We start from the raw sequence: 26668 nt of genomic DNA, 5'->3' as shown, positions 1-26668 counted from the left end.
GAATATCCTGCAGATGTCCAAAACTACTTGGATTTTAACCGTTCCACTGGAAGCAGAGGATTACACCATAGTACTGCAGTTAAGTCCAACAAACTTACTTTTCATAATGGCTAACACCCGAAACACAGTAACTGTCAGACTTTAAAGTACAAAGTGGTTCCATGACATAGCACCATTTTTTCCTATGCGCCAAACTCATGAACAAGGAACATCACGAGTGCCCATTTTAATGTTCACACAAGTACTATCATATTGAACTTGTTAATTTTAATTAATCACACTGCTCTTATAACCGTACATATGTCTTGGAGTACAACAATAGAACCAAACCCCCTGGGTTGTTTTTCTTACAAAACACTTCAGTGCACCTGAACACACCCAGAAGCAATGCTTACATATCAATACAAACATCTTACTACAAAGATGCTTTGCAGTAGCAGCAGAGCTCTTCTCCCCTGCACAGCAATACTAAGCAATCATACAATGATGAGAGAAACCCTTTTGAATCCCACTTTGCGCCCACTTAACAGAACAGTCATGAATACCTACTCTAATAGAACTATCTTCAGAGTTTTTTAGAAATTTAATTATCACTTTTGGCATCAATTAGGTCAGCAGAAGCTGGTGCTTTCTGAAATCTGCTGGAGAAGGAGACAGCACATTTACCATTGTCATGTGAATTTAGGAGTGGAAAGCCATTACTACCCCAGGAAGTAGGACTCACATATAGTATTTACTCCATCAGTTATTCATGTTTCCGTTTCAACTCCAATTTAGAAGCAGAGGAAGTGAAAAAAAATTCTGAATGAGGATCCTAAGCAGGGTACCATTAGGTACATATTTCTTTATGCTCAGTCTGCTCCCTTCTCAGCCACAATGCTGCTGAAGGACTTTCAAGTGTACTAACCTCAGTCCATTGTCAACATCACCAACGTTAAATACATGTGTTCAAACCAAACCACACTTATCAGTAGGGTAAGGATCTACCTCTCAAACAGGCTGCAATTCAAGACACCCAAAAGGGTTTCAAATTAGCATGCTATGCTTTGAAGTTCAGAGAAGTTATCCTCTCCACCCCAAAGAATTACCATCACAAATGGGAAGAGATTTCCTAAAAATTCCTGTTACAGAAACTATGTTAGTTTTGTTCTGAAGGTTACTGTTCAGTATTCACTATGTCAAAAGAAAAGCTCTAAAAAAGATTGCTTTTCAAGGAACTTTTTGCTATCTGAAGTGCTTAGGTCAGAGCTTGCCAACTTTCAGCATCAGTATAAAAAGTAAGAAATCATTTAACTCATATAGGTATTAAAAAAAAAAATCAGAAGGCTTGACAATCTCATTTTAAGACAGGCATTGACATTAATATGCAGCATGCCCAAGAATCCTTAACCTTCCTAACAGGGTACTTGAGAGCTACACAGGTAGATGCCCTGTACCTACCACAGAAAGCAGAGGGCACGATAAAGACCCTTGCCTTTGACTGTATCACCAGCTTTCAGCTTCATGTGCTACAAAATAAACTACATCATATTGATTTTGCTAATCCATTTCAAATATGGTACACTTCAAACAAACCTGCAATGTAAGTTGATTAGACAACACTGATGAGCCAGTCAATGAGTCCAAGAGCAAAAGGGGAACAACATCTAATCTGTTCATGGCTTCTGCTCTGGTATCCCAGGAAACCAGCTGCAGCTGCTTGGTTCAAGTTGTGTACTATGGCAAAAATGCCTGCAATCCCACTCTAACAACCAGCATTTTCACAACTGCTAAGCAATGTCTGCATGGCAGAGCAGCAGTTCCTCTATAGAATCTGGAGCATGAACTGCACATGCAGAAGCACGGTATGTCTGGGGACCCAGGGCACTCCCATCTCAGTAATGTTTTTACTAGGTCAGACCCTACTTACCACAGGAGATTTGCAGAGACATCAGTACAAAATCCACCTCAGTTACACACAAAGTACCAAAATGAAGTACAGGAGCAAGCTAAATGATCATTCAGTTCACTTACTGGAACCACATTGCCACCCCTTGGTGATCTAAAGAAAACACCCTTAATTTCATTAACACATTTACCCTGCCCCCAAAATGTAAACAAAAAGCACCAAATTCAGTGTTTTCTACACGGTAATTTAATTATTTTCTACCTGGTAGTATTTTGCTATTTTGACGTCTTGACAGCTATTAGTCTTCAGCAACTGACCTATTTGATTAACTTAGTCTAAATCACCTAGAATAGTCTAAAATCCTCATTTATTTTAGGTACTATGTGTGCCATTTCAGTCTGTCACTTCACAGCCCTGAAGCACTTAGCTGTCTGTACAGGAAAGATTCAGAGAAGACACCAAACTGACTACCCACACGCCAGAAGTCAGCATTTAAGACTCCTGGATTCCTCTCAGAGGATGCTTTCAGAGAGACATATTTATCCCAGTATTATTTCTTTATGTGCTACACAGTTCAACTGGTACTTCCCAAACTGTCATAATGCTAAATAAAAAAAAAGGCTGTGGGAAAATTAACATATATAAGGTTAACTGAGAACTGCTTTCCTGCTAACATGAAAGATCAGGATTACCAAGTTATATGCTGATATTCTTAGCCAAAACACTCTGCAGAGACCCCAGGTGAGCCTCTGGTGTCTCAGGCAGACAGGCTGACACTCTGCATTCAGCACTTCATCTACATTTGCTACTAACTCCTTGCACAAATGCCTGTATTAATTTACAGTGGATGACCAAGCCATATTTAAAGCCTTTCTTTTGTTGTTCTTTTCCTCCCCATCAAAATACACCTAGCAAGTTCAGCTGCCTTAAGTATTTTATTAAAACTTCCAGGCAGCACCAAGGACGAAACAGTGGACTGAGCAGAAAAAAGCAGTTGTGATCTAGTACATAAATCAGTATTGGAAAGGACAAAAAATTAATATATGACAGTTTGATTCAAATCTCAACTGTTGGAAGTAAACTCATATTAGTACCAAAGTGAGATCTGGAGATTCTTTCAAGCTCATTTTCCATGCAGTCAGCTTCACTGTACTATAGTGTTGTTGTCCCAAAATGGTTTCTTTCACCCACTGCGCAAGAGGCTGATCCCCACACAGAGTTGAGGTATTTATTTACAGTTCTGCACAGAAATGCAGGCTGGTGAATCCACAAAGCCAGCACAAAAACTATCAAAACCTTTCATTTTTCATACATTTTAGCAAACAAAGGCGTTAATGTTCACTGTCTACAAGTTATAGAGTTCCCTCATTAGTTAGTATTTTTTCTTCTATTAGTTAAATTATTGCCTCACTTTGTAGAGCACACAGACTAATAAGCAGGTTTGGTTTTTTTTGAGTCAGTGGGTTTCTTGGGCCAGTGGTCTGTGAGTTGGTGGTCCTCATCTTCCCTTGCCAGAATTACTTTTCATCCATCTGGAGCTGATTTCTCAGTTGCTGACTTTATTAGTTTCTTCCTTATCTTGGGAGTTCTGCCAAACGTCCTTGTGGCTGGTAAACTTTGTATTCTTTGTGCCCACTATGAGTGGTATATCCTGCTTCCCAAGCTTTATTAATCTCCCCCTAGGTCTGAGAAAATTGAAGCATGTCAAGCCCTAAACCTTAATAAGGCCATTCTATTGACAAATAATGTACCTTTCTAACTAACACCTGGAGATCAGTGTGAAGAACCTGTCAACAGTGAGAAGGCACTTTGGAACAACAGAAAATGTTACAGTGAGCTCATTAAAGCACTGAGAAAGCTCAATGAGTACTAGATGTTGAGCACAGGTGAAAATTAGTTGTAAAAAGATATTAACAATGCAGCTTGGACTTCCCAATTGAGCAGGGAGACTCCAATTCCAAGAAGGTATTGCAAAGAGGAAGTGTCATCCTTGTAAACTTCATAGTTACAGCTGTCCAGCATGGTAGAAAGTATCCACTCTACTAACTCAAACTTCTACAGAACTAACTTCAAATTATTTCTAAAAACCTGTGCTTATGTTTCGTTTTTTCTCACTAGTTAAGATGCACTCCTTCCCCACCTATGTTTGAACATCATCAAGTATCTTCTCAGTATCAAGCTAGCTCATTACTTCCATGCTTTCCCTGCTCCACTACAGACATTCAGAGCAGCAGTTATGAGGATGCTCATGAGCACAGTTGTGCCTGTGCACAAGCAGCTGCAGCACAGCAGCTGCTGAGGGAAACAGCAATGCACTGGGAGCTCAGTGCCAAAACACTCCCAGAGATTGTTTTGATTTACAGCATCTTTAACAACTGAGGTCTAACAGGTACTGTAAGAGCAGGTTACCCATCAGGACAGTTACACACCCATCAGGACAGCTCAGGGTCCCAAACAAGCACCACAGTCAATGCGTTGACAAATCGGGATGAAAGCAGCAATTGGAATTACTACGTCAAGTAGACTATTAAGAACCTGATGAATGATGACACTGTGGGCAGCACTGTCACTGGCATTTGAATGCCACAAAATCTGAAGTGTATAAATTGTTGTTTCCTGTCTCTTATATTCAACTATGGGTCTGATAAATCCTCAGTACTACTGCTTAAAAACAACTTAGCATCCAAACTAGCTTTAAGCAAGAAGAGAAGGACAAACCGGTGCAAGTCACAACAGAGGTTCCTCCTCCCAACCCCTCCTGGCACTACTGTGCAGACAGATAACAAACTAGCCAGAACATCCCTAATTTTTAATTGAAATTGTTTATTTTGGAAGAAGTAATCCTTTATTTATAGAGTTAAGTATCAACAGTTCAGTCAGTACAATGCTAGACCAACCACCAAGTTGAATCTTTCAGCAAGTGTGGGATTGCATGCTCCGAAAAAAATCTCAACCAGGAGCCTTTAGATACTACGGAAATCCTCTACAAATGCCTGTGTTGCCTTTCTTAGTATAAGATTCTTGAGGCAGTTCTGTATACTGTCAGCTGTGGCCTTGGCTGTTAATACTCTGCTGATAATCTGAATACATGCACACATATATACTCTATCAGTACTTTTCTACCTTGGGAAGACAAAACAGTTTTCCTTCCCATTCAAACACTCAATAATATCCTGGCAGGTACAGGGCAGGGGAATGGCAGCAGGGAAAAATAATCTAAACAAGTTAAATTAGTGACCTGCTTGCTTGTTTAGTGATAAAGACAGTTAAGCCAGTAAATTTTGGCCAGACTTCAGGATCGCCTGATTTATAACACACATTTTAGAATTACAGCCTCAGCAGTACATGTACCTCCATGGAGCATGTCATTAATATACTATGTTTGACTTTTTTGGAAGAGTGGAAGAAGCAAACACTCACCAGAAGCCAACTCTTATAGAGCCCAGTTTCAGCAAAAATCTTGTGTCACCATCCTCCAGAGTACGCTGGGCTTTCAAGAGGGCTCTAATTTATTTATATTTGCATACAAAAAACTGTAGAGTAACCATCATTTCTGCAGCTCATCAGTATTCACAAACCCCTTATTGTATTCGTGGGCTGGATTAACTTTGTAGGTTCAAGAGACCCCAGCAAGTCACAGCCTCGTCACAGTGGATGTGACACAAGCAGTAACACAACTTACCCTCAAAATATGTCAACAGCTCTAACTGCCTCCTGTAAAAAGAGACGAGTTTCAAAACATCCTCCTTCACTCTCATTATATAGAAGTTAGCCTCATTTGAGTAGCACACTGTTTGCTGCTCAAGTTACTCTGCAATATTTTCAGTTAGCCTCTTCCCAACCAGGCATCATTCAAAGCACGTATCAATGTATGAAAGCAGAAAAAGAAGACTCAGATGCTGAAACTAACACCAGACCACTACTTACAAAGATGATATTAAAAAAAACCAAGCCAATGAAAAACCCCACATCACACCAAAGATAACTAACCAAAAACCTTTGAGTCAATTGAGACTTTGCAGGACAAAGTACTTTCTCCTGCTGGCAAAACGGCCCTTGTGCTAAGTACAGACATATTGCCAGCTTTGCAGATCCAGTATATTTTATGGCTTCACAGTGTTTCAAATTAAGTACCTGGAAGACATCTACATAATTAACTGTTGTTCAGTGTTGCGCAGTGAAGTCATGTCATCTTTTCAAGACAGAAAGCCTGCAGAGACACAAAAGTTGAACACCGTGGCTGTCTGTATCCTGTATTAGCAGCAAGTGGGAGAGTAATTCAGGTTCAAGAGCCCTAATCTTTCTCAGAGGAAAAACTGAGGAGTTGAATACTGGGAAAGCGACCTCAGAAGTATCCTACCAATGACGTAGGCACAACATCCTTCATGTTTGCTGCAGTGCTGTCCAACTTTTCAGCATACTAAGTCTAGGGACACATCAGATCTCATACTTCTCATACAGACATAGCTACTGCAGCCACCAGGATTAAAATACTATCTGCTGTCAGCATGAAAAAAAGATTCTCAGCAAATCCAGCGCAGAGTAACCCACACTGTGCACTAAGCTGTGTGTGCTGCAGAGCTCGCATTCCCTATACAACCACTTCTGCACTGGGCATTGCAGCCTGTATTGTAGGGGGGCTAATGCTTCTGCCGCAATCTCCAAAATAAACATACTAGGCAGGGTATCTAATTATATCTAAGGTAACACATAGCTCATTCGCTTTTTACTGTGAGCAGTTAGCTTTAAACACAGCTATTACAATATCAGATTAATGACCATGGAAGTCTGCATCACTAGTTCATTATCCTTACAGTCCAGTAGCTTAACACAAAAAGCCACAACAGCAAGATTTTTAATTTGCAAGTTAAACACTGACTGATCTGACATTCTTGTACATATTACCATAGGACATTGAAATTGCTTCCAGTGTGAAATGATGCCTTTAAAATCACAGCTTCATCAACAAGACAACTGACTACAGCAAAGTAATGAGAAAATTTCACCAGAAAAATAATTGTAAAAAAGTTAGCCAGTGACAAAGTGTTTATAAGGATGGACTTTAAAGTCATTTCCCTGGTGCACTGGAAAATTTTCTGCCACAAATATATTACTAGGCACTGAGCATTGGACAGGAACTGTTTGAGGCCACCTTCTCAACCTCTGTTACAGGTGTGTCCTCCAAAAATACAAGAACAGAAGTTTAAAGAGGAAAAGAAAATCCTGCACTCTCCAGAACAAAGTAATTAATAGATACCTAAAAGTAGCTTATCCTTTGATTTTCTGGACCCTGCTAGAAAAAGGAGTAACACCATAAGCATTCCATGGGTGAGCATGGCAAGCCTGGTGCTTGTGAAGTGCATCTCAGGAGTCAGTGCAGACTAGGCACACACCCTTGAAAACACCAGGTTCTAGACCCAGGATTCTCCTTATGTTCCTTCTGAGTAGTGCTTGCTGACTTGCCCAACAGAAGTGACAAGAAACAAAATGCCCTGAACACTGAGCACTGGGAATTTAATACTGAACCCAAGGCTACAAGTAGATATGTGTACGAGGCTGACTCAGAGCCTGAAATTCTGTACGTGACCACTTGTACCACACATTTCATTCAGATGATTGTCCTATTTTCTTAAAAAAAAAAAAAATAAGCTAAACTGGGACACCTCATTCAATCAGCTGGCACTGGGGCATTTGGCCCAAAGGCACCTTGCATCCTCCACCTTCTGGGTGGACACCCTACCCTAAAGGGCACTAAGCACAGCTTTCTTCAGCCTTCCCCTTGGCATCAGGCCACTGTCAGGCAGGAATGCTAAAGCCCAAGCCAGAAAACAAAAGGAGACTGATAGCTCAGAGCAGAGAGCTTGGAAAAAACCTGTCAGGATCAGTAATATTTCACACTGGCATGTGAGCTGATAAACAGGAGCAATCCCTCCTTCCAGCTGAGCACCTTAAGCTACAGAGGCAAGTTCCCTCACTGTTGGCTGGGTTTTGTCTCTACTCCAGTATGCAGCCAAGAGCCCAGAACTCAAAAGTTTCAACAAGAGAAAGGAAGGATTCCTCAATATAAACTCACAGCCCGATAAATACATTATCTCAAAAAAAACCAAGAAGACATGTGTTTAGTCCCTTTAAGTTGAAGTGGGAACTAAATACACCTCCAGTACTTCTGGCTGAGAGCCACATATTAAATTTCTTGCAGGAGCCAAAGCCCTGAGGAGGACACAGTTATCCCCAGACAAGAGATGGCTGAACCTCTCCAAGTTTCACTCCAAAGCTGGGCATGTAAAATAAGTGGGCTGGCCCTTAATGCCATGCTTCAGTACTGAAGTTGTTGACACTTCAGGCACCTCTACACAATTTTAGTACCTTACCCTCCTTACCACAGATTGCTCTAAAATGGTAATAGTTGCAAGGCAAGAATGTATAGGATAAAAACATTGCTACAAGAGCACAGCAGGGATTATTTCAGAATCCTGTATTATTCCTTAAGCTTAAGAGGAACTTTGACCTTGAACAACCAAACTTGCCTAGAACAAACATCTGAGAAAGGAAGAATATGGAATCAAAATCACAAAATAAAGGGTTCTCCAGTATCCTAGCAAAGTTACACAGCCTCCAGATCAAACATCTAAAACATCTGAATACCAACTGCCACTACTCCTTTATCCTTTATTGTAACCTGTGTGCTCCTCTAAGAGCACCATGGTTAAACTGTAGAATGACATTCAGCAACTCATCTCAAGTTCCCATAAAAAGGGAAACAGAAGCTTTTTTTACTTTGTGAAGGCGAAACTTCCTATAGCATACTCTATAGTTTGGGAAGGAGGCTATCCAACATTCTTAAAAGCCTGTCATGTCAAGTGGAAACACAACACAAGAGCTTTAAAGACAAAATTAAGAAAAGATCCAAGCTAAGGACTGGCAGCGAGGCTGATTCAAGCACCCATCTGGATGAATTCCCATTTACCATTCAGCAGTGGAAATCTTACCAACATAAAAGCATAACAGGTCAGTACAAACAAAATTTTGAAGGTTTGATCTAGAGTTAATACATAAACCACCTGTGTTTTTCTAATTATTGCCAAGCAACATTAAGGCCAACAGTTTAGCAGAGTTCAAAAGGAATTAAGAGTTGTATAGGTAGTAAGAACATCCACAAGTACATTAGGTAGGATAAAACAGTTTATAAAAGGATTAAAGGAATACCACACCTTGTGGTATAAGTCAGCCACTATATCATAGATAAATTTTTTCTTTCTGATTGTTTTGCTTAGCACAGAGCAGTAAAAACCATGCCCACTGTTCTAGCAACTGACTAAGGATCAGCTCACAAAAACCAAAATCAAACTAGATTTCACTAGCTCAGGTTCAGGCTCCTCTAGTTAGCTTTTACAGCTGTATATTACATTTATCTTGGAATAAAAGCAACTCAAGCCAAACCTTAGCTGATTCACATTCACAAGTGCTTACAACACAAACTAGAATTGAGACATTTAAGGCACAGAAGTTGATGTGACACCCTCAGAGTCTGATCATCACAGCAAAGCCACCATGGCCACCTAAGTAAGCAATTCCCTGCTGATTTCAGTAAACAGCTACAACCTAAAGTTTAAAAAAAAAAAAAAAAATCCCTAGATGTCTTAACAGTCTTGCCTCATCCTGCTGTAAAAGGGTTCAGAGAACCAAGATCTCCATTCACAAGAAGCTTTGCTCCAGTGGCAGGACTATTCATTTCAAGAGAGTTTAACCACTTTGACCTCATACCTTGGACTCCAAGATACTGTTCTAGTCCAAACTCAATAAAATAATTAAAGACGTACAAACCCCAAATATTTTTAGCAGCATGCTTTCCTTGCATTTACAAAAAGCTCAATTTGCCATTAGCCCCATGAAATGGCAGAGGGATTCAGACAAAGGAGCTATAATTACCAAGTCACTCCCACTGAAGTGCCAGCTACCATATGCTCTCTTCAGCGAACTCAGACTACTCCATATAATGGTAGTGCCTAGTTTATGAAACTTCCTATATCAAGCTTCATTTTGACAAAATAGTGGGTTTGATTATACCAGGCATATTTGGAACTTTTAGCCCTTAAACCAATGAAAATAGGATAAAAATAGTGGATCTTAACAACAGAGCAGACCATTATAAGCACACAATTCAAAGTGATTACATAAGGTGACCCAGGTATCTCATACTCCCTCACTTTTTAATTAAATATTCTTTGCAATAATAGGAAATATTTGGAAAACATACCACACTACTTTCAGAAGTCATCTGTGAACCTTAATCTGTTGATTGGTGTCAGATGAAGTTACAGATACCTTAAGAAGTCCTGTAACAGATTAGCACTTTCAGTGTAAAAAAACCTTGAAGGATCAGAGGGAGATGTAATACAGGTTAAAAACTTACAAGATGGGAAGGGGAAAAAGCCTAAATAGGTATTTTTTACCACTGCTCCTTCAGCAAAAGCTACCTACAAATAAAACACTTACCATCAGTATCTTCATTACACCAGGGACTGCAATTTCTAACATTTCAGTACTGCAGAAACTGGTATCACTTGCCAAGGAAAACCCCCCTCTAATTAGGCAAAGCTTCAGAAGTAAATCAACTATTAACTGTAGCACAGGCTTGCATTGCTATTAAAGAAAGTTACCAGAGATTTTGCCTGTGTTGAAAAATGTGGCTAAGCAGAAATAGATGGTCAAATGACTGAATGAAATAACCAGAGCACCAAGCTGGATCTGTATCACAGAAACATCAAGTTCACCTAGTACCCTGATCGCTACCAGTAGAGCCAGGTAGCTTTTAAACCAACAAGTAAAAGATAAAAAAGATTGACAGTGACTCTTCCTGTATCTGCAGGGTAGGTTTTTTCCTAGAAAAAAACCAAGGGAATAAATGTGATAGGAAATTAATCTTACAAGCAGTTTTCACTACTGCTGGCCTTTGTGGCAAGAAGTAGCTTACAAGTTTTTCACTTCTATTTGAATGAAGTCTTCAACTGTGACTTTTCACAAGTTACTACACAAAGAGAAGCTCAGAAACCAAGTATTTGATGAAAGGCAGAAAGAGTACACCTAGCCGTCTAACTTCTCTGAGCACCTGGTGTTCCACTTAAGATTCAGTGCCTGTAGAAATACCTGTCATACTTGGCAGTTACAAATGTGCTTGTGGCAGCAGGAAAAAACTGGCTTAAATTCTGCTTGTTTTACTCAGTTGGGCTTTCTCTGGGCTGTGCTTTTTGTCCTGAAGTGACAGAGAATTAAGTACTTCATCAGGGAAGCAAAAGATTAAAACTTACCAGTTTTTACCTACAGAACCACAAATTGGCATGTGCAATCACGATTAGCAAAACATGCACAGCAAGATGGCTCAATTTCTTGCTACGGAAAGCACTACAGGGACATAGAGCAATCCCTGACACAGTTGCAGCTCCAGCAGTTTATCTCTGACACGGAATACAATTCTCAAACTAGTACTTGCTTGCATGCACGGTTTATTTTGCACTGGGATTTCACTGCAATATTTGTATGACTACATGGAACAGTGGGGCTGCAAAATGAAGCACACCAGTAGAACCTGAATTCACACCACAAGAATCAGCCACCTTTTGGGGACAAATATACCCTGGAAGGTGTCTCCTCAGAGACCTGGCCTCATGCAGCAAATAGGCAGCCAGGCACGCTGTCACTACAAGAGAAGAAACAGTGGGGTTACAATGCTCAAGAATCCCACTACTGGACTTGTTATGGTAGTCATATCAACTCCCTGTGTAAGCCTCAAGCTGCTCATTGCTCCTGGTTCTTCTGTCAATTCGTTGCCATTTCTCAATCTTAACATTTGCTTGCTATTTTCCTCAGGATATTTAAGTGACTGCAGTTGCCAAGACAACCACTTCATCAACACCAGCACCTCAGCTCATCTATCTTGGGCTCCCCTTCCATTCACCATAACTTCCAGGAAATCAGTTGCCAGAAACAGTGATTTTTGAAATCTGGCTTTTGAGGTTTTCATTAACTTTTAGTAGCCTTTGGGATCTTCTGTCCTAAGAATCTCAAGTTCCTGACATAGGAACAGCTTTGTTTTAATTATACCCTCAGCTGTAAAAAGTCTGATAGCTTAAATTCCAAGGCACTGAGGCAATCACAGAGGTAAACATCCAAACCAGGTATGCGCCTACACTGTCACTTTCAATAAGTCAGTATCTGAAGTGTCCTACAATTTTGTTACCAAGAGAAACAAAGTGACACAAAATTTCTTAAAACTCATCTAGGCATTGAAATGCACACCAATACTCGTATCTTTTCTAAAAAAGGTCACAGAACCTCCATAAAGCAATTAGTAAGTAGATAATCCCATAACTATACAGACGTTTTAACTAAGTGAGGCTTAAACCTTTAAACTTTCCAGACAGGATAGCCATGAAACAAAGTGGCAAATTCAGCCAAACACTGCAGGCAGACAAGTCTTAGGATGATATAATACAATTTTCCGAAATTTCTCAATAGTGAAAGTACAGAAGTAAGATCCTGCATAGCATTCCTCTTCTCCCAGCCCATCTATCTTAAACACAAACAAGAAGGTTTTACAACTTCAATCACAACATGAGCTTTGATTAGAATTTACATTTTACAAAATATGGGATAAGCCAACAGAAGCAATTACACTAGGTCTGGTTAAGTTTTAATATCAACAAAGGTACCAGCATCTTTGTACCATCAGCACCTGAAGCCACATCAAAGCAGCTTCCCAAGTTTCTGTCTACATGGCTGTCACTGCTGTGACTTAGAGATTTACAGCTGCAACTGTACTGGCTTTGCATCCATTATCACGGATACAGGTGGTGGCTGAACCATGGCAACATGGGATTAAGCATGGGCTGCAAAACCAACTCTAAGCTGGGTCAGTTCACAACTGGTGTTAAATATCATGCTGTCACTAACAGACCCCACTGCTGTGCTTGAGACAGGTCAAATGTGCCACTACTGCATTGCAGACATACTTAAACACTACAAAATTATCTCAATGGTTCATTAGTGTGGATCTTGGTGATTTGCCATGGTTGCCACAGTAGCATTGGAAAATGCCTCAAGTATTCTTTTTGCTGTACCTATTTGCACAAGGTTAACAAAATAAGAGAAGACAAAGGCCTTATATTCTGCCTAAAATTCAAACTGTACATAGCAATCACATGAAGCTGTGAATAAATATTCTACAAGAGCATTTACCAACGCATTTTATAACTAAAGCAGTTAGAAACACCAGCTTTCCTTATAAAAGGAAAGGTACCTGCAGGTCAGTTGTGCTGTAGTTTTCTATTTAAAGTGCTTGCTAAGTGCAGAGTTTGGCTTTCTGCCCATGTGTTTTAAGCTGTGTTCTGCCATAGCCTGGGTAATTGCACTTGGGGTGACAAGCACAACAGAACTCAGCGGCATGTCAGTAGTAGATTTCAAACCTGGTCTTAACTGACTGGAACCAAAACTTGCCCTGCAAATGTGCCAGCTCCACGACGTGCCACACCAGGCTGTTTCCCTGGCTGTGCTGCAGAGCTGCAAGCCCTTTCACACTTCTACACTTCACATCAAATCCCACATGCTGGTTTCTCTATGCTGAGAGGCTTTATTTTGAATGTCTCCTTCAAAGCACAGGAGAGAAGACATGGGGTGGCTGTAATGGAAGTATACAAGAGGCCAGAGCAATTAATACAGTACAAGAAAGAAATCCCACAGGTGGGAAGTGAAAAAGCAGGGTGGCTTCAAACTCAGTGCAGGTCCCTCTGACATTTCAAACAATGAAGGAAGGAAAGGGATAACTTTGTCTCCTCCAATGAGGAGTTTACCCAGATTCTCCACAATATACTCTGAGATTTATTTATGAAGCCTGCATAACATAATCTCAGAAGCCTACATAGCCAGGCCCTGACTTGATGGCTTTCTCTTCAGCACCAGGAATGTCCCCCTCCTCCCCCAGGTTAAGTTACACAACCCCAGCTTTATTTTTTGCTCTTAGAGAATTGCCGCAGCTGCCTCATGGACAAAGTCTGTGCAGAGGAGTGTGACTTGTCAGTACATCAGGTTCTGTGCTGGGGCGCTTCAAGAAACTGCTCAGGCTTTTATTTTTAAAAAGCAGGAATAAGCAGAAGTTCTTATTGAAGAAAAATCTTGCTTTTGTGCTTAAGCAGCCTAAAACCTATTCACTTAATTTCTTCAGCTATTCCAAAATTAAATACTGTACATGTAAACATATATGTACAATTTGTTTTGGAAGAAAGCTCTCCCCTGAGTTATAAATAACAAGCAAAACACTTTCTACCTACAGATTTAGTCAATTATGCTATTATAAGATATACATATTTTACATAGAAGTGTTAATTTATCCAGAATAATGAATATGAACCAGATAGAAGGCTTAGTCTCTACTCACTAAATTACTCTTACTCTTGTCAAAGGTCAGCTTGACAAGACAAAGAATATTTTGTAAAATGCCCTATGTGTCTACAGGGCTCCTTCAATGCCAGCCCAGTGTCCTTCATGTGAGCACCTCTTACAGTCACTACAGATGATGAAAAAAGCATTGCAGTGGCTCTCTCAGCCTGTTTGTGTAGCATCCATAGACTGTTCTGGACAAGTGCCATGCTTCACCCACACAAAGGGCCTAACAGAAAACAGATTCTGGACTGTGTATCCCTTTTCACCCAGTCTAACATCAGATTGTAGTGATTTGCATTCACAGCAAATGTGACACAGCAATATTTAGTAGTTTTACCACATGTCCCAAAGAAGGGTTGTTGGCTGCTACCTAGCAGAAGATGATGTTTGGTTGGCCATAAAAGCACCTAGTAACAGACACAAACTTTCCTAAGAAACTGATTTCTCATAACCCTCTTATTTCAAGTTGACATCATATAGTAACTAATCTGCAAATTAAGAACCAAATTCAATGCACCAACGTAGCATTAGAAGTGGACTTTAGGCTCAGCCCAAATTCTGTTATCCTTAGTTTTTCTGCATTACTACAGTTGTACAAATTATGCACCACACAAAAGTAGCCTAACAAAACTGAAGCCTTTTCTGAGAATAGGGAAACTCCTTCCCAGTACCATCATTACGTTCCTCTTCCATAAAATACCTCCTCCATAGTGTATTTTTTTAAGAGAAAGAGATCCAGCATAGAATTTAGATGACAACTATACAAAACCTACTAGTTACACAGAGTATGTTCCAATTTGTCCCCCCTGTACTTGGCACTGGTGAGGCCACACCTTAAGTGCTGTGCCCAGTACTAGGCCCCTTATTTCAGGAAGGACATTGAGGTACTGGAGCAGGTTCAGAGGTCAGTGAAGCTGGTGAAGGATCTAGAGGGGAAATCCTATGAGGATCAGCTGAGGGTGCTTGGGGTGTTTACCCTGGAGAAAAGAAGGCTTGGGGTTATCTTGTCACTCTCTACAACTGCCTGACAGGACGGTCTAGCCAGCTGGGGGTCAGACTCTTCTCCCAGACAACCAGTAACAGGACAAGAGGACACAGTCTTAAGCTGAACCAGGGGAGGTTTAGGTTGGACATTAGAAATAATTTCTTTACATAAATTGTGATGAGATATTGAAAAGGACTGCTCAGGGGGTTGGTGGAGTCACTGTTCTCAAGCTGTTTAAGGAAAGCCTGGATGTGGCACTTAGTGCCATAGACTGGTTGACACAGTGGTGTTTGGTCACAGGCTGGACTTGATCTCAGCAGTCTTTTCCAACCTAATTGATTCTATGAAACATTCTTTCTAGGGCACAGAAGTCACTGCTCTGAACTTTGCAAGAAAAGGAAAGAGAAAAACTCCAAGATTTAATTATAACCCCACCTGTGAACTAACGCAATCTGAACAAAAACCTACACAATCTGAAATAAATTGAAGCCTGAAAGAGTTAAAGATACAATAGAACTAACCTGCAGCCAAAGCTTTCCTAGATTTGCTGTAGTATAACTCAGAGGGTCTCCCTAGGATCATTTTTGTTTCAAAAGCAGACACTAGTCATCTTAGAAGTACAGGTTAGATGTAGGTAGGTCAAAAATACTTCATTGCTCTCCTGGAAAAAAAGCACAGATTGGCACTTGTGGACATGGTTTAGTGGTGAACATGTTGGTGGGTGCTGGGGTGGTGGTTGGACTTGATCTTAGAGGTCTTTACCAACCTTAACAATTCTGTGTTTCTAAGGAGGTGAAAGTCATCCACATGCTCAGCAAAGTTGGCAGCTGCAGAGTAGAAGGTGAAATGGAACAAGGCTGAGACACCAGCAGCACCAATCAAGTCACATGTGGTGACCTCATGTCAGCCTGTAGTCATGACTCAAGCACAGTTATTCTAGTTTAGGAAGAGTTGAAGGAAGAGGGAGATGCCTCAAGTGGACTTGGATGCCAAGAGATTCCAAGACAAATGAAGAGGCCTGGTGGCAAAGACAATGACAGATCTTTTGTAGCCAAGTGTACCAGAACCTTCCTTCATGCCTCCGCCATTGCACACACAGAGCTGAACCCACAGGATGTGGCATTAGCTGCTTAGACAGCAGATGAGATCCCAGTGTGGTGCACATGCTGAAGACATGCCCACGCAACATTTCACTGCATCCCCAGGAGGCACAGGAACAATGCTGTGCTTTGGAATGGCTAGTCATGATCCTTACCCCAACTCGACCTGGTCCATCATTCAGGAATACACCCACACCTGCCAGCAGGAAGCTCCCTGGCTGAGGAAAGTACTACATACGTAGAGCAGCCATCCCACCACAGCTTCTCATGACTTTTGTTTACCACCAGCAGCTTACTTAGCTGTTTTTTATAGGCAAAACATGGACCCTGGCTGAAGAGCCCAAGCATATCACTTACATTAGAGACATGAAAAAAAAGTGAACAACTCCTTAGTAGGTATGCGATAAGCCTGCAAGTTGGGTGAAAGTTAACAGTCATTTATCCAAGGTGAACATTAAGCAGGCTGCTGTGAATCTGTGAAATTGGGGTATCACCTCTAACAGCAACAGAACCCAGGCTTATTTTTTAACACTGAGAAGAAAGCGGTCAAGACCAGCAGGCTTCTTACCCCATCCCTCCTTAGTGGCAGCCAGTACAACTCCAATCTCTTTCCAAATGGAGTACAGTTATGGATGATATGCGCACAAGACCATGTACTTAGCTACTACTGTAATTTAAAACAGATCTCTAGATTTGCTCTTTAGCGCCTGATGAGTCTGTCCATAAACCTCTGAGGGTCAAAACCATCTTCAGTATCAAAAAATATTCAATAATACAAGGCCAGTTTCAAAATTCAAAAGCCCAAATGTCCACAACCTCAAACAAATCTACCCTACCTACCTAGTTTTCCCCAGTAGTCTCACTGCTTTTGTACTTCAGGCCAAAGCCAGCCAAGCTTCATGCACAAAAATCAAATATTGCAATCAGCATGAAAAACAAAGAAAATCAGTTAAATTTCACAGAAAGAATATTAGTCAGATTTTGAAGGACATAAGCTTTTGAGTTTCTGGCAGAGACTGAGAAATGGAAATCATTCCATATGTTACTCTCAAAATTTTCAGTTTTATATGCTTCAGTGGAGATCATCCAGCAATAGAAAATGCCTAGGTTCATTTAGAAGTGCTTTCCAAAAAAAAAAAAAAAAAAAGTAACAACAGGTCCTCTACAGAGAATTGTTTAAACATTGCTGTAGTTGACTAAAGAAACAGCCACTTGACACTGAGAGAACTATACAAGAGAAGAAACATTACCATCATCCACTGAAATTGAACAATAAGTTTTCAATAGGAGTTATCTCCCAACATCTTTCTTACTTAGCATTTTGAGTAACATGGACACAGCAATAAATGAATGAGGTTAGGCAGAGAACCCACTGAAGTGGCAGTATCGTTAAGAACAAACTAGCTTTTGCTTTTCACCTTAAACAAAAAGTGCCATGCACCTTCACCTGAAGCATCTGGGTACGTGCATTTTGTTACCACACGAATGACAAATAAGGGATTTAGATAATAGCTACAAGATACTTAAAAAGTATAGAAGAGATGTCAGCCTCTCAAGTTATACTGCTTAATGCACTAATGAAAAGTAGTCAGCTACCAAGTGTGGGTCCAGTTACCCTTTTGCAGAGAAGTAGCTGGGAGCACAGAAATGAAATTCAGTTTTCTTCAATACATTATAAGAAGCCCATTCTTTTAATAAAGGTGAGTGCTTTTACAGATAGTTATTCTAGCTAAGATAAGCAAACACTTGCACACCAGTGTGGTTTACATCCATGAATAAGGGGCTTATACAAGCAGACTTCATGCAAGAACAAATGTGTATTCAGAGAATGCATTGTAAGTCAAAGCTACTCCATTGCATGGCTTTTGTTTTGACAAGGCCAAAGAGGTACAGCAGAAAAGAATATTATTTCAGCTTTTATCTAGGTCTGACAGCAAAAGGTTTCTAGCTGCAGAGATGTCTGAAGACTAATATAAAACCAAAGAATTTTTGCACAATGGACAAGTGTTTATCACTCAAAAATTGTCCCAAGTGACAACCGATTAAACACTGGTATTTGCACTGTTTCAATACAGTGGCAGAGGGTTTTGCATCTTAACCTCTTCAAATATTTTGCTACAATGAACACAAAAACATACGTTTTAAATACTTAGTTAGGATACATAACTTGGGGAAAAGTCACAAAGGTACTGCAAACATGTCCTTAACTGCTATCAGCTTGGACTTCTCAGACAAAACCTATTTACCTGAATATCTAAATTACTTGCACAATTTTAAGACAACAAAGCAGTCCAAAAAGAACATATGTCATGCTTTTAGTACTGAAACCTTAAGTAGTAAGATACAGTCTGCCTGCCAGGTAGCCTTCTCTTTCTAAACCACAAATGCTACGATGCCTCCAAGTGTCACCCATTTAACATTCAGCCCCTTTATGTTCTTGCTGTTCTCCACGTAGAAGCTTCAATTCAAAATGAACACCCAGGAAGTCTTGAGGTCACATTTCTTCAAGTCAAGCAAGATTCCAAAATATCCTGAACTGCAGTTTAGTAGCTCTCATTTTTCTTCCCTTTGTAAGCCAGTTTGGGCAAATGCATTTAAAATATTTCAGCAACTGTGACGATAGGCAATTAATCAATCAATCTAATTACTCTTGGCTACTAGTGCTTCAAGAGTGGGTACACAATGCCAAAGTTATTACTATCAAACCAGCCTGGTGAGATGGGACGTTCTCAGCAAGTCAGTATCACAAAAGCTTAGCAAGATTAACTGCAATTTCCCTAAGTCATAATGCTGGAAAAAACACTAAGCCTAAAAATGAAGCGGCATTCTGGAAATAGCTGACTAGTTTTGTGTACATGCATATATGTATGCACACATCTGATGACATGCAGGACAATCATAAGAGCAGCTGTATTTATGAGTCACATCACCTCTAGTCCATCCACACTGCAGGCAATGCATAATTGTGACATTTCCAACTTGAACTCGGCTACATTTAAGTTCAGCATAAAACCTGCATCATTTAGCCCATACTATTCATTACTCTGAACACACGATGAACATGCCATAAACCACACAACAAAACTGCACATCAAAGATCAGAATTACAGTTCTGCAAGCATTTTTTTTCTGGCATTCCCTACCCTCCAGATGCAAAATAAGCATTGTGTAGTAGACCTAATGCGCTCTTAAAGAGAAGGTACCTTGTGTGAATATATTACCATGTAAAATAGCAAGGCAGCATAAGAGCGACCTCAGAAACAAGTAAAGTAAAAACATGTTTGAGTTTTTGGAAAGTTACAGATGTGTGAAACCCTCAGACACTGGCATAACATCACTGCAATACTGGATCTAAAGGATTCACACAAAAAAATAATTTTAAAAAAGCCCACTCTTCTAACACTATATAGTTAAAACCTCCAATTAATTCCTATAATATAAACCACATGTAAGTCTACATGCTTTTAGTTACTATCTCTTGAACAGACAGACAAGAAGTTTCAAGAGGCACAGTTCCTTGCATTGTTACCTGAGAAAAAACCCTAAAAACTCAAGTTGTATTTTACCTTATCCAAGGACCACTGTACAAAAATTAGGCAAATGAACAGTGCTCAATTTACTAATACAGAATGTCTTCTGTTTTTATTCTAATGGGTTAGAAGAGTTGGGCTGCGGTACAGCTCTCCTCTTGCCATACAACAGGACCTGACTTCACGTGATCTCCTGTGTTAAGGCAGTATCAGGACTGGAAACCACTATCTGTACTTAGCACATACCACAGTCCTACCTGGATCAGAGGAGCCCTAGGGAAAAGACTGGGGGCTAGCTACCACCATGACTTAGCCCATCTCCTCCTGAGGATACAGTAATGTCCAGAACAGGCTACAGGATGAGTAAGTAAGCCATCTGTGCAGCCCAGAGGCACAGGCATCCAAAAAACTATGCAACAGCAGAGTGAGGAACAACCAGGTATTCCCCAGGCCTGAGAGTCTGGGATCCTATTTGTGATTTAGATCCAGGAACCAAAATCGGAGGAAGAATTTTGCTTCTCTGCCTTCTGACTGCTTAGAGGCTCCTTGGCCTTTGAGACTGAACAGGAGCTCCACAGACCTGGAGCAAGCAGGGCTCTACTCGCCTGCAATTCCATGTCCCTTTCCTGCACCAAGCCACTGCTTTTTAGCATCAATGATACCTAAAGGCAACAAAAATAAATCAAGTACACAGAGAGAAACTCTGCAGGACCTTGCAATGCAGAGGCCCATGGAAGGCAATTTTTGTGTTGAGAGCACCTCACATTTTTATCCTGGCATTATGGATATTTTTGTGGAATTAAATGTTTTACCAGCTGTACAATTCTAAGTGCTTAGAAAACTTCTATTTGCTTAATTTTAACGTTTATGAGAAGTAGACTACAATACCAAACTTTTAAACATGGGGTTCATTCTTGCCATCAGTTATTGGTAACTGGCTCCCTGTTTTCTGCTCTGAAATCTTAACACATCTTCCTAGTTACTTTGAAATCAAATTATCTGGAAGAAGCTGAGATACAGTACAGAACTCTATACAGCATAGGGCTAATGATTTACAAAAAGCATGGATAACAATGCCTTGACAAGTATTTAGCCCCCAGATTACCTGAAAAAACTAATCATAATGCTTGGTGTTTTTCTCCCTTTCCAACTGATGTGTCAAGGCTTGTTCCTTCAAGGTGGAAAAGTATCTTATGAAATAAACTGCCTCAAGAACTATTAAATAGCAACTCTAACAATGTGGTTAATTTTTCTTGTTTCCTTTCATGCTAGCTATATTCATTTTAATTTACCCAGCCTGAATCACCTCTGAAGGAGTTTTTAATATTGACTTTTGGTCTACATTAAACATGCTTCTTGACACAGTGTACTTGGTCAAATCATGCTTCTGAGCAGTGCTAATGAAGTTCCTATTTGTGTAATTTCTCACTTGTACCTTTCCTGAAACACTAGCTCTCAGCACAAGAATACCATACAAAAAAAAAACGAAAAAAAAAAAAATCAGAAGACCTGTCTTTTTCAAAAACAATTAAAAGCTCTGTTGCTAAGGTACAATTGCACCAAACATTCACGACCTCAAGCAGGCTATCAAAACACTTTCTAATAGTCCTGCAAGTATTCGCTGTTTAATCAAAGCATTGGGCAAAGGTTCATCAAACTCCAAGCTCTGAAGGCTCAAGCATTAAAGAAATACACTCATTTCAAGAGAAAAATGGTCACCTGAGATGGTAAAGATTTCATCATGCATGGCCCTCAGCCATTGAGATCTATCCCAGCTAGCACCTATCAGCATCAGATTACAGCATATCAATCTCTGTTGTGGTGGTCCCCATTTATGTATCAGGTGCCAAAACTAAAAGTGAGGAAGTTCTGCCATGTAGCAAAGGACGCTCTCAGATGAACAGAAGATGCCCATGGCATGAGGGTGGCACTGATGAACTGCTCACACTTAGTTCTGCAGATTATGGTACATTCTGGTTCTCTGTTGCTCAGGCACTGCCTGCAATACCAGAAAAACACATTTCCATCACTTCCAGAGCAATTGAGAACTAGTACATAGCCCAGTGGAATCTGATCTGAAGACCCATCTTATCACACCACGTCCTTCACAGCTGAGCTAAGAAAGACACAATTATCACTATCTGTGAACTGGACACAAAGCATTTAATTCTGAGAAAAATTTTCCCTTTGTCACTCAAAACCTCAGCAAGTAAATCAGACGTTAAGTAACATCTTAGACATACAAGGTCTACCCATATTTCACCTTTACACTCTGTGAGTGGGTCTGGGACCAAAAACCAAATTCACTTAGTGCAGTCCAATCCCTGTGGGCTAACAAAACTGATTCTGCTAGAACTTTAGTCAAACTCACTATTTCTTACTGCCAGCAGCTGAGGGACAGACGTTTGCTCTTATCACAACCTCTTTGAAGGACTTAACATCACTGCCCCTGAACTATTTTCCCCTTGCCAGCAAAGAAGAGAGGTAACCAGTACATGAAATAGCTCAACCCCTTCCTTGAGGATGGTAGCCAGGAACTTAAAGGGTTGTTCAAAGCATTACAAAGCTCTTCAGCTTGACTGGGAATACAGTCTTTAGGTAAGACAAAGGTTGATGTAACTTGCACTTCAGATGTCCACCTTCAGCTGATCACATGAATGGGGTGGGGGGGGCTGCTGCATGATGCCTTGCTATATAAGTTGCTCTTCATATAGCTGCTGCTCCTGGAAGGCTGCTGCCCTTTCCATCTAGATGGCAGCCCTAAACCCTGAAACACTGCAGCAGATCTGCGCATGCTATATTAGCTGATAAAATATGCTCAGACACTGTGCTTGAATTTTTAAGAAGTCTCTGACTTTATCATAGTCAGCATGCTGACAACCTACCATTTAAACAAACATTTGAGGGGACTTGTTCTCTGCTTCAATTTATCAGATGTTAGAGCTACAGGACTTGCAACTGAAACCAGAATCTGTTGAAATGTTGAACCAGGTTTAGACAGTAGCTTCTGTCAAGAAGGTGCAGAGAGAGCACTTCCTCTCATTTCAGTTTATTCCACTAGTTCAGAAACCTAAGGTGGCTGAACTAGTGGAAAGGTCGTATTTCTCCAAGAATAAACAAGGTGCCAAAAGTTGATGTGACCACCTCTAAGAGCTCCCAAAACACAAATCAAGCAATTCTATTCCCCAATCAACAATCCCTGACACTTTCTTTATTGAAGTCACCTTAAACACAAATTTTCCTCGTAAAAAACATTTATGCTCTAGCTTAACTAGAAGTCTGTGTACTCTCCCTCAAGTTCCTGCCCTTAAACTATACTTCAAGTGGAACACAATCCTCAAACTCTCACTGCCACAAAGTTGAAAAAAGTTACATCCTGTAATTGCAACTTTCTAACTCCACTTTTCTAACCTTACTAAACTGAAAATACAAAATAAGATGAAGCTAAATATTTCATTAAGTTAAGAAATCTGCAAAATAAAATACATGCAAGGTGAGCACTAGTTCAGAACAGCATGTACAATTAATATATTGCAGAAGTCAATGAAAGAAAGTTAGGGTATTATTCTTATCTCCGAATTATCCCACAAGCAGAGTCTAACACATGTGAAGACCTAAGACAAAGAGAGCCAAGTATACCACTTCTCACAGGACTCCTTTTTCAGTGTCTCGGAAGTCAAGATGCATAACCAAAGATTAGACGTTACAAAAATCTGGCATGCAGGTCTCCTCACGAAGGAAAGTTGAGACAGAAAACACATGAGAGATTTCAGCCACAGCACTTGAAGTGAATAGCACTTGAAGTGAATCCCACTGCTGGGGAGGGATGGAAGCATCATGAGACCTCATCTTCCCACTCTCAAAACAACTATCAGAGGATTGGTCAAAAGAATTTAGTAAAAAGGCACGGCAGTTCGAGGACATCAAATACCCAAAAACCCAATCATAGCACTGAGGTAAGGCAACTGGGAGCCTTGCCTAAATCTACACTTGTTAACACACATCCCCAAATTATTTCTCAGGCAGCTTTAGCTTCTTTCCAGGAACAACTGCAAACATGCAGTCCAGAGAGCTCCCCAACCAAACAAAACTATTTCAATCAGTCATGATTTCCTTGAAAAAAAATGGGTGAGTAACATAAGTGCAGGAAGAGGTCACCAGACCATTTGGATGTAAAGATGACACTGTTACCAACCAAAGACTTGAGCGACTTCCTGAATAAATAATAATGGAGGTGAGTCTAAGAATATACCTATCACACCTACATGAGTAAGTCAGCCAACTCATTACAAAAGGCAAGTCTTATGCCAAAACCTTCCTCTCCTTCCAAACAATGAGGCCAAACTGAACATGACTCAAATCCATTATTCCCCAAGCTACAGGTTATTTTGGTTTTGTGGAACAAAGCTCTTAAACCTTGACCTGCAGAGGCCAAGAGGCACTGAAGGTGCATGTTAGTCAAGTAGAGACATCATCTAAATTTTTTTTCAGTTTGAGAGAAGCCAAAGGGCATGAAATGGGAGATGCAGGAGCCACAATTAAAACAGTTAACTGCTGGGAGAAGCAAGCTCATGGGGACAATATTTTGCCAGACATCAGGCAGATTTCAAGCACAGAGGAGTGCGCCTAATGCAACACATCTTTTGCAGGCACAAAGGTTTTCCTATCACTTGTTTTAAGAAAAAAGTGCAACTCCTCCTCCTCCTCCAGTTGTTTTGATAATTTAAATACACTCCCTTCAGTTCTTTTCTGGGATGGCTGTGCCAGATTTCTTATTTGCTGTACTCACAAGAGTGGAAATAGCAACCACAAAAGTTTTTTTGTACTAACAGGAAGGCTGAAAAAGTAATTGAATCTACCTTCACCCATTATGTGCTGCCGCAGCCCTTTGAAGGCTGCCTTCTTAAAGTGTGGAGAGGAAGAACACAGGAGTAGAAAAATAGTTGTGTCAAACAAACCTGAAGCCTATGGAGTCCTGAGGAGAACACTGCCTTCACCCTGAATAAGCCATCAGTGAGTGAAGCTACCAAGGGATGGCTCGGAAGTCCCTTACTTTGAAATAAATATCGCAGAATCATAAAATATTTTGGTTGGAAGGGACCTTGAAGATGATCTAGTTCCATCCCCATCACGAGCAGGGACACCCTCCAATAGACCAGGTTGCTCCAAGCCCCATCCAACCTGGCCTTAAACACTTCTAGGGATAGGGATCCACAGCTTCTCTGGACAACCTGTGTCAGTGCCTCAACACTTTTACAATGAACAATTTCGTCCTAATATCTAAGCTAAACCTACTCTCTATTCAGTTTGAACCATTCCCCCTTGCTCTGTCCCTAAATGCTCTAGTAAATAGTTTTGCCACATCTCTCCTCTAAGTTTCCTTCAGGTACTGAAAGAATATGGAAATATGGGACTAGATGATGTCCAGAGGTCCCTTCCAACCGTAACAATTCTGTGAAATACACACACAGCAGAGCCCGGGGGCAACTTGGGGCGGAAAGGGAGAACTCTCACCCTGCGCCGAGGTTCCTACAGGAAGCTCTTTGGAGCTAAAAGAGCAGATTACCAGCGCAGCCCGACTGTGGCGCGGCTCCCTCTCTACCCAGGCTGTGCCCGTGCCCCCTCCCGCAGGCCGGGCCCCGGCCCAGCCCCACACCGCGGACCGCGGCGTACGGGAAAGGCCCATACCTTGAAGTACCCGCCCTCGTAGAGCGTGTTGGGGGGCCCGAAGATCGCCACCTCCCAGTTGTAGAGGTCGGACTCGTCGACCAGGGTGATGCGGAAGCCCTCGACCGGCTCCTCCTGCAGCGACTTCAGCTCCAGCATCAGCGCCTTCTGCGAGCTGCTCATCTGCTGCTGGGCCATGGCGCGGCGCGGCCCCCGCCGCGGCCGCCTTCTCGCTCCCGGTGCCGCTCCTGGTGGTCCCGCTCCCGGTGGTCCCGGTGCCGCCGCTGGTGCCGGTGGTGCCGGTGGTGCCGGTGGTGCCGCCGGTGCTGTTGCCGCTCCCGCCCCTCCCCGCGCTGACGGCCCAGCCGCCGCCACTTCCTTTTGTGACGGCGCCGCTCGCGCTGACCTCAGCGCGCCGCGCCGGCCCCGCCCCCGCCGCTCCGTTAGCCACGGCCCCCGCGCCCCGGGCCACGCCTCCGCCGCACGCCCGGCCGTGCCCCGGCGCGCGGCTAGGCCACGCCCCGCCTCGCCCTGAGCCACGCCTCCCCGCACGCGCGGCCGCGCTCCACGCCCCCCGCCGCGTGCCCTTAAAGGGGCCGCGCTCGCGAGCGCCGCGGCTGTACAGGGATAGGAGTTACGCGGTGAAGTGGGAATGGGAAGGGGACGCAGGGTTGTGGTCTGGCGGGGGAGTCACAAAATCACGGCATCAAGTCGTTTGGAAAAAATCTCTGACAGTATCGAGTCACCCTATCACCCAACACCAACCCATGACCTAACACTGGTGCCACTGAGTGCGAGGTCCAGTCTTTCCTTTAACACCTTCAGAGACAGTGACTCCATCACCCCCCTGAGCAGCTCAGTCCAATGTATAATGACCCTTTCTGTGAAGAAATTGGTCCTAATGTCCAACATAAGCATTCCCTGGCACAGCTTGAGACTTTAAGCCATTAGCTAAGTGTCCAAAGGAGGGCTTCAAGGATGGTGAAATACTTTGAGGGGAAGCTGTGTGAGGAGTGTCAGAGTTCACTTGGTCTGTTCAGCCTGGAGAAGAGGTGACTGAGGG

At 41.7% G+C, this 26668-nt stretch overlaps 1 protein-coding gene across 1 annotated transcript in view; it reads right to left on the bottom strand.

Moving 5' to 3' along the window:
- Window positions 1-25985, bottom strand: part of UBE2R2 (ubiquitin conjugating enzyme E2 R2) — a 57937-nt gene extending 31952 nt beyond the window's left edge. Inside the window, exon 1 of the mRNA XM_066180901.1 lies at window positions 25627-25985. Within this exon, the coding sequence (XP_066036998.1) occupies window positions 25627-25803 (177 nt within the window). The 5' untranslated portion in view covers window positions 25804-25985. The remainder of the gene's footprint in view (window positions 1-25626) is intronic.
- Window positions 25986-26668: the final 683 nt, after the last annotated feature.

The sequence above is a fragment of the Chamaea fasciata genome, unplaced genomic scaffold (genome assembly GCF_029207755.1).
Source record: "Chamaea fasciata isolate MVZ Bird 193981 ecotype frontalis unplaced genomic scaffold, bChaFas1.0.hap1 SCAF_4, whole genome shotgun sequence".
NCBI lineage: Eukaryota > Metazoa > Chordata > Aves > Passeriformes > Sylviidae > Chamaea > Chamaea fasciata.
The sequence above is the reverse complement of the archived record's forward strand: the minus strand, read 5'-3'. Positions and strand labels throughout refer to the sequence as shown.